General features: G+C 45.5%; 2 protein-coding genes across 16 annotated transcripts in view; one reads left to right on the plus strand and one right to left on the minus strand.

Annotated features, from left to right (window-relative positions):
* Positions 1 to 8,269, minus strand: part of DST (dystonin) — a 460,168-nt gene that overhangs the window by 381,033 nt on the left and 70,866 nt on the right. For 9 of the 15 annotated variants that reach the window (XM_074947869.1, XM_074947855.1, XM_074947860.1 and 6 more), the window contains exon 4: positions 7,516 to 7,723. In XM_074947869.1, the coding sequence (XP_074803970.1) occupies positions 7,516 to 7,723 (208 nt within the window). Of the gene's footprint in view, positions 1 to 4,882; positions 5,072 to 7,515; positions 7,724 to 7,863; positions 8,086 to 8,269 lie in introns of those variants that run through there. The other 6 variants (XM_074947866.1, XM_074947864.1, XM_074947861.1 and 3 more) reach the window with 5 other exon arrangements.
* Positions 7,990 to 8,269, plus strand: part of BEND6 (BEN domain containing 6) — a 113,298-nt gene continuing 113,018 nt past the window's right edge. The window contains exon 1 of the mRNA XM_074947879.1: positions 7,990 to 8,221. The gene's annotated coding sequence lies outside the window, so the exon portion shown is untranslated. The remainder of the gene's footprint in view (positions 8,222 to 8,269) is intronic.

Below are 8,269 nucleotides of genomic sequence, written 5' to 3' on the forward strand. Positions count from 1 at the left end.
ATAGCAAAATTTTTCTTATCACATTTAGCAGTGTATCATCAATTGCAATTTAGGGGGCAAAAAACATTTTTCCTGGAGCAGGCCAGTAAAACAGTTCAGTTTTCTTGAGGCTGATAGAGTCCAAATCTAGATCTAGAAAAGCAGTTGATTAGATGCTAGATGTCTTTGACGGTGTAGGATGGTGTACTAAATTCTGCCATCCTCTCCCCATCCATGATCCTCCTCCCCTGAACAGACACTGCAGTTTAAAATGGGAAAAATCTATTTGCTCCACAGCCATTCATATGGACTTTAAAGGAAGTAGTAATCAAATGCTGAAGGTTTTGAGAACTTATTTACATGACACCACCATCACCCAGCAAATTCCAGCCCCAGAGCAGCAGGACTGTTTTTCTATGGATGGCCTTGTCAAGCTGAATTTTCTGTCACATAGAGCAGCTTCCTTTCCAGCCAAGATCCATGGCATTCTGGAGTCTGCATGGCCCAGGAAGCTGTGTACATTTATTTAAAAAACATATCTTTTTGAGAATGTTCCTTTATAATTACTATGTATTTATAAACGTTTTAAGAATTTTCTCTTTGTTTCAGAATAGACACACACACTAGCTGTTAGATGACACAATCTCAACAGTGATATAAGGGAGGAAACTTTCCTACATAGTTGTAAAAACTAAATTCATTTTTATGAAACAATTATTTATAATTAACACACCAGAAAAGAGAGGGAGAAGAAAAGATAATAAAATATGACGGATTACAAATGTAGGGCCTGATTCCCTGTTGCATTACTCCAGTTTTACACCAAAGTAACTCTTCTCAAAAGCTATGCATTTAAAGACATAGACCCCATTTTAAACTACTTTTGTTAGATGGAACAATCCATCCCAGTAATTCACAGTGATAGTGTCTGGTAAATTAAAATAATATACATAGGATGTACAGATTAGAGGTTCTCAAACTGTGGTCCGGGAGCTCCATTCAGGTGGTCCGTGAATAGTTCCCTCTAAGGTGCACACCTGGGCAGCTGCACATGAGAGAATGAAGGGCCGGCCACCCACCCAAATAGGTGCCTGGACCCTGGAGAAGACGCATATGTAAGGTGAGGTGGTGGCCTTGGGGGAAACAGGAGCCAGGTGGGAGGGGGCAGTGGGGTGAGAAGAGGGGGTCAGGGAATTTGGGACGTGAAGGTCTGCAGCGGCTAGAGAAAGAGGTGACTTTCACCAGCCCCAGGGCTGCAGCTGCCAGGGAGAGACTACCCTCCTTCCCAGCCTCAGCAGCTCTGGCTGCTGAGGCGGGGGAGAGACCCCCCCTCCTTCCCGGCCCTAGCTATGGGACTTCTGAGGCGGGGGAGAGAGGAAACATCCATTGCATTAGAAAGGTAAGAATACTGAGATTAAAATATGAGTTGTGTGCTTTTATTTGTAGAACAAAAAAAATAAATTATTAAGCGTTTTTTTTATATAGCGCTTTTATTCAAAGGACTTTACAATAGTTAGCTAATGGTACAAACAACATCTGGAAAGATCATTAAGTGGTCCGCCGAGACCCTCAGCAATTTTCAAGTGGTCTGCGAAAAAAGAAGTTTGAGAACCACTGGTATAGATTGAAATGATTCTCATTAAAAACAAAATGATAATGGAAAAACAGGTTAATCACCACCATGGCAAATTAACTATATATGGTTAGGACTGATGTACTAGATGATTAATTTGATCAGTCTTCATTTTCAGACATGTTGATAAGGTAATTTAAAGGGTAAAAACAGACCACTTTTGCAACTTCTCTGCACACGGAACACCCACTAACGTCAGTGCTGGATTGAAGGACAAAGCCCATAGCTATTAGTAATTATGCTAATCAGTACGTATACTGTATCATTTTGAATCTTCCATGCTAAATCACAAACAAGACAAATATGTTGTATGTTTCCATATAAAATGTACTGGATATTTTATATCCACCATCACAACAAAGGCATTGCCTTTGACCATTTCTAGAGGAACTACGAACAAAGAAGCAATGTTTCCCGTGAATAAGTGGCTTTATTCAATATGATTTCTGTATCAGCTAAGGTAAGGTGATTTTTTACTTTTCATCAGAAGGCTTTAGAAATTCTGCTGTGAGTCAGCTTTAAAAGGATCAATGGGGAAAAAAGGATGGTCAGAGACAACTGACTACTCAGAGACTGAACTGACCAAGAATCAGGACACAACACCCTTTTCTCCCACAGCAAACAGCTCTTCTGTGCTACCTCGGATTTAGTGAACAGTTGCCCAATTATTTACTGTCGCAGCTAAAGACATGGTCAACAGCAGCATTTGCAAGGCACACAAGATACCTTGGTTTCAACTGTTAAAGCAATCAAGTTCTTGTTTATGTAAGGTCTTCCAGAACTGTGGTCTATCCTGGCTATATAAAAAGGTGAAGATCAAAACTTTGCAGTTACACTTTAACAGGACTTATTTTTCGATTCCTCTTTTTTCTAAATCAAATAGCCAGAATTTCTTAATGATACGGCATCATATGATTCCATGCCTTCCAAGAGAGGCAATGAATTTTCTACAGCTGACTCTACTAGTTACAGTATTCAACAGCTGGGGCATAGATAATTTGGCACCCTGATAACGTCGCAAATGAACACAAGCATATTCTGTAAGCAAAAAAAAAATGTTTGAATTAAAGTGATTAAGACTCTTCACCTTGAAAAAGCAAAAACGGAAGTTATTACCTTCTCTGTTAGGTTTTTTTAAAAAAACCTACAAATGCAGTTTCTTTCAAAGTTTTGTGAAATGGCACTCCCTGTTTAAAGCATATATTGCAGCCATTCTTTTCTGATTAGATCAGCTCCCATAGCAAGTCATCAGGATAACAATCACTGTAGTGAAGTCATACTACTGAGACTCAGATGGGAAATCATAACCGGCTTGAAAACACATTGGAAAATAATGTATTTTCCAGTTTTTCAATGTTTCATCATTAAAACAAGCTAAAATCTTTACCGTTTTTCCTAGTGATTGAATGTAACAAGCTGCCAAGTACAGTATACTGATGAGCTAAGTACACCACCAAAAAATGAAAGCAAAAGAAACTGGATGCTTACTAAAACATTTTAAGGAGTTTTCCATATTTTAAAATACAATATGAATGTGTCCAATCCCCCTCCCCACAGATAAGGTAGCAAACTTCAACAATTACAGAATACACTAAAAAAATAAATAGGTAGCCCAACCTTGTAGCCCTTTGTCAGGCAAAACTACCATTGAAATCAGGGGACTTAGGTCGGTAGGATCAAGCCCTAAAATAATATATCCATTATGAATTGTCCTGGTTTTATCAAGTGACTATATAAACTAGACTGAAACCTACAGATCTGTCTCTGGGAGCAAATTTGGTGGGTTTTTTTTGCTGTTGTTGTTGTTGTTTTTTAAAATTAATTTAAATCTGTTCAGCTAAATTTTAAATCACAGCAGCAAAAAATAAATACACTTGAGGGTTTTCAACACTTTTGATCTGATAATCTGAACACAGCCTGCTTGCTTTAAAAATCAACATTTGGAAAAAAATTAGTCAGAAATGTGTATAAATCACTTTTGATGATGAAAAAATAGAGTGGAACAAGCATTTCCTTTTTTAAAGGATCTAATAAACATAATAATTATTTCTCCTTTAAAATGTTCTAATGAATTTTATTACAGAAATAGCATACATGCTCCCTAGATACATTGACACAATAGACACAAAGGAGTCATTTGTCAATAGTGTTAATGATACACGATCTACAACTGAATCAGGCACTCTCAGACCTAATAAATCTCATTTGAAGATAATTAATTTTTGTTTTTAATTTTACCATTAACAATCAGGATAGAATAAAATTAACACATCTTCAAATAAAACTGCTTTAACTATGCCACTCCCATTAAACTAAGTGGGAATTCAGTAGCTAACACCCTTACAACTTTTTGGAAATTTATTGTTGGGTATCTTAAAATCACAAAGTCAAGACTTTCTGATATAAAACTGAAACCACCTAGCCCATCAGGGCCCGAGGTATTGCAAAAGCATTCCAAACAGCAAATACCAAATATGTTGCAATGTACACACAGGGACTATTTTCAGGATGAAGATTCAGTATGTTTAATTCCATCTCTTGTTAAAAACTAGATCAAAGCAATGTTTAAGATCTGATCTTAATTAAGGTTTAATATTAACAATGCACTAAAATATAAAATAATGAATTGTGTCCTATGTACCTCTTCCATACCATCAAGGATAAGAAAATAATACAAGCAACATTTCTAATAGAATAAAATGAATTGTCTATATCGTATGTACATTAGAAAGATCTTTCTTCCTATACTAAATGAAAAAGCTTCATAATGTTGCACGAAGCAGTCGTTCTTACATAATTATAGAAAACAACAACATATATTAGAGCTTTAAGCACAAAAGGATCTTTCAAAAAACGGTGTGGTGCGTTTTACTGGATTTATTAGGACCATAGGATACAGTTTTATTTACTAGTTCTCACCCCAGACAAGCATCAGTCAGTAGTCTTAGAATAATCTCATTGAAATGTCAGTGGTATCCTCACACTCAGAAAGAAAAGGACAGTGTCACTTAAGAGCTTTAGTGAAAGAAATCAACAGACTGCTCCATAAGAAATGGCCCGCTCCAGGAGGCAACGGATCTTGTCTAAGGACGTTTCAGTACCTTCGACTTCAAACTCTTGTTGGTAGGGGACTGGAATAGCAGATATCCAGAGGATCTGATTCTGACCCTTGTTTACTTGCAACCACCAGTGCTATTTAAAGTAAGCCCTACACTATTAGCATATACCCAATAAACCCATGGCCCATGCTGCAGCGCTAATCTACTGTACCTTTGTATCTCTCCAGGACATCTTCGTAAGCCTGTAGGTACTCCTGTTCTTCGGTATAGTGGTAAGCACCAGGGGAGAGGTAACCAGCCATGGCTAGAGGGTAACACTGACCAGTTCACTCCAAGGCTGCAGACAGCACGAAGCCTTGGGAACTGCAAAAAAAAAGGCTAGGGGGAGGAAGGAGGGGTGCTGTGCAAGCTGGCCGAGGAAACGCCCATGCCCCCTCCCGAGCGGTGTGTGAGCATGTGTGTGGCTCCAATAGCAAGGGCTTCCTCTCGGATTTCATTAGCAGCAAATCCCTGCGCTCGGCTAACGGCCTGAGAGCAGGAAGGCAGCCAGGGCTGCAGCAGCTCCAGGACACCATGGGCGCCACAGCCCGGCCATGGAGGTGACCTCCGGATCCTTCTTCATGAAGACACTTCTACCCTTCTTGACAGTTAAATCGCTCCTGGGTGATCACGCAGGGCCCGATTCTGCTGCTGGCCCCGTTTGTGCAAGTGCACTGAGGGTTTTGCCGGAATAAGAGCTGCAGCAGGAGCCCTTCCCGGAGATTGCTCCGTGTGCCCTCCCCTCCCCGGGCGTCTGGCTCCCTGTCTGGCTCTGGTTTAGCTGTCGTGTTGTGCGTGGCTCGGCGGCCCTGGCCCGGCTTTTCTCTCCAAAGCTCATTAGGGTGCCGCTAAGAACCCGCCAGCTGCCCGGGGTCCCTCCCTCCGCGCACCCTTCTCGGGCCAGGACCTTTCCCGAGTCTCGGTTTCCATACAACCCCCGGGAAGCCGCTTTCCCCCTCCGCCCCAGCCCGGACAGCCTGAGGACAGCAGCAAGCTGCCACCTCCGCCCGCCCCTTTGTCCCCCGAGACGTGCCACGCGGGGGGGGGTTTCTATTTTGAACACCGTGGGCTGCGCAGGACTAGAGAGGCTGGCACAGCCCGCGATGCCTCCCCCGCCGCAGCGCCGGGGGGTGGGGGGGAATCCCGCGGGCCGGGACCCCCCGTGTTAGGGATGCTCAGCAGCAGCGCCCATTTCCCCCTCCCGCCCCTACTGCCCGGGGGACTGCGGGGCCGGGGGCTCGCGGCTGCTGCAGCAGGTGTCCCCGCCGCTCACACGCGCCGCCGTGTCAGGGAGCGCCAACTGCGCCTGCGCCTCCGGCCGGCCTCTCCCCCCAAGCCCCGGATCCTCGCGCCTGTCCGCGCGGGCTGGGCCCTTCTGCCCTGCGCATTGCAAAGCCTCACGGGGACCTCTGTGCCGCGCCGCATCCCGGGCTCCCTGACCCCGCCGTGCAACACCCCCGAGACGCACGCGGCTTTCCCGGTCCCTAGTGAGCGGCGCAGGACCCAGACCGCCCCCTTCCCCCCCGCCTCGCAGAAATGTACAGCCGGGCTGGGCAGCTGCGTGGTGCCCAAACCAGCCCCGCCTCGCCATCAACTCAGAGCCCGTAGTCCGGCCCTACCCCCTGCTGCCTCCCTCACCCAGGCCGAGCGCAAGCCCCTGGGTGCTCTGCCCCCATGGCCGGGGGGGGGGGGGGGGGGGACAGCCGCGTGGTAGGGCGTAGTCGGTTGAATTTCCGAGAACTCCTATAGACCCACGCGGATGTCTGTCTGTCTGCCCGATTCCCAGCTCCCTGCTGCCTGCCCCTCCCATCTCCGGGTACCAGCAGCAGGGATCCTACGAGACCTCTCCGCCAGACACAAGGTCTGGAGAAACCGTGGCTCTGCACTGTGCCGGTGCAAATGAAGACAGAGCAGTTTTTCACACTACACCGGCTAAGAGCAGCGATTACTCAGCGGGATGGGGAGGAAAGACCTTTGGCTGCTATACCAACCATCCACACACAGGGTCCGAGACCCTGCATCCTCACAATCGCCCCATTAGGTGAAAACATCTTTGAAATAAACCCCGAAGAGGGAAGGGATGAGAGACAAAAAAACCAACCTCTGTGGATAACACAGATGGCCACTGCCTTTCCCCAGAATTAATTTACACGGTGTTGTCAATTTTCAGCTGGGGAGACCAAGGCATCTGCCCTGTTTCAATGCCATTCGTTGCCACTGTAAGTGACCATCTACATATCAGAACACATTAGTGCCTTTCCTACATTATTCAATCGAGGGGCTCCTAAGCGGCACGGCCCCCAGTGTGCCTACATGGACAAAGAGCTGTTCTACACAGACACTGTTACCACATACACCGCCTAAAAGCATATTTAGAGCCCAGCTGGATGATCCGAGCCTCTCCACTGATTTAATGTGGCCTCTCTGCCATTAAGATACAAAAGACAATTAAGTGTGCGTGTGTGTACACCGATCAAGATGTAGACACAATGTGAAATCAGAGTTATTGCGAATGAGCCGCTCACTGCTAATGCGTTTTCACATGAAAGTTTAATGGGAGCACCTGCACATTTTTCATCCTTTTTTTTCCCTTTCCCACAAGCATTAATTCACCCAACCGGAAAACATGGCCAAATAGCTCAGTCACTTCTCCACGGCCCTGCAGGATTTTTAAAGGCTATATGCACAATGCCAATGAACAACCCCCTCGGCATAAATAATTGCCATGATCTCTTTCATGCAAGCCCATGGTGTGGGCACATGCGGGTTGGTGGGTCTCACTGGCTGCCTAGAGCCTGGTCTTACCGGCTATCCTAAGCACTGCTCTCTCGGCTGGGTCCAGCACGGAGCCGCCTTGAATTTTCCGCTTGGATCTCTCATGTTTCGGCAGGTTCCAGGGCAGCGTGTCCCCTGGTGCCGGAGACACGGAGCCAGATTTCTGGCTGAAATCATCTTCATCGGAGAAATCCGCAGAGGAAGACATGGAGCATCGGTAGGAGGCGTTTCCGGAGCTCTACAGAAAGAGAGATACACAGAGACTGCATGGATATACAACATATAGTGTGGTCGCCATACAGCCAGCCCAGTCCGCCTGGAGTGTTTTACAAACACCCCACAGAGAAATAAAAACACTGAACAAAATAGGTCGCTCACCATCGTTGTATATTTATATGGGTATGTGTGTGTAACTCCACAGATGGTACTCCCAAAATATCCTGATTTAGGGACACTGCATTTAGGAGAGTTTATGCGGAAGAAGTGTGGCCTGCGGTCAGGCAACCAGCTCACAAATGATCTCGGACTTGCCCAACAATAAACCCAGCAGCAACAAAAAGCTTCCCGGTGACAAACTGATAGCATTTGGCTCCCCCGCCAGGCCAAGGAAAAGATTTACCATCACCAGGCTGCTGGTTAAATCATTAATGTAACTCTGTCTAAAAAAAACCCCCACCAACAAACGCAGGATGCTGAGCCTTTGTTACTGCAAGTAGGTTTCCGAAACCACACCCTGGTAAGTCTCCTGTACCCGCGATCTTCCGGGACTCCCTTTTCTAGCCCT

Source organism: Natator depressus, chromosome 3 (genome assembly GCF_965152275.1).
Source record: "Natator depressus isolate rNatDep1 chromosome 3, rNatDep2.hap1, whole genome shotgun sequence".
NCBI classification, from domain to species: Eukaryota; Metazoa; Chordata; order Testudines; family Cheloniidae; genus Natator; species Natator depressus.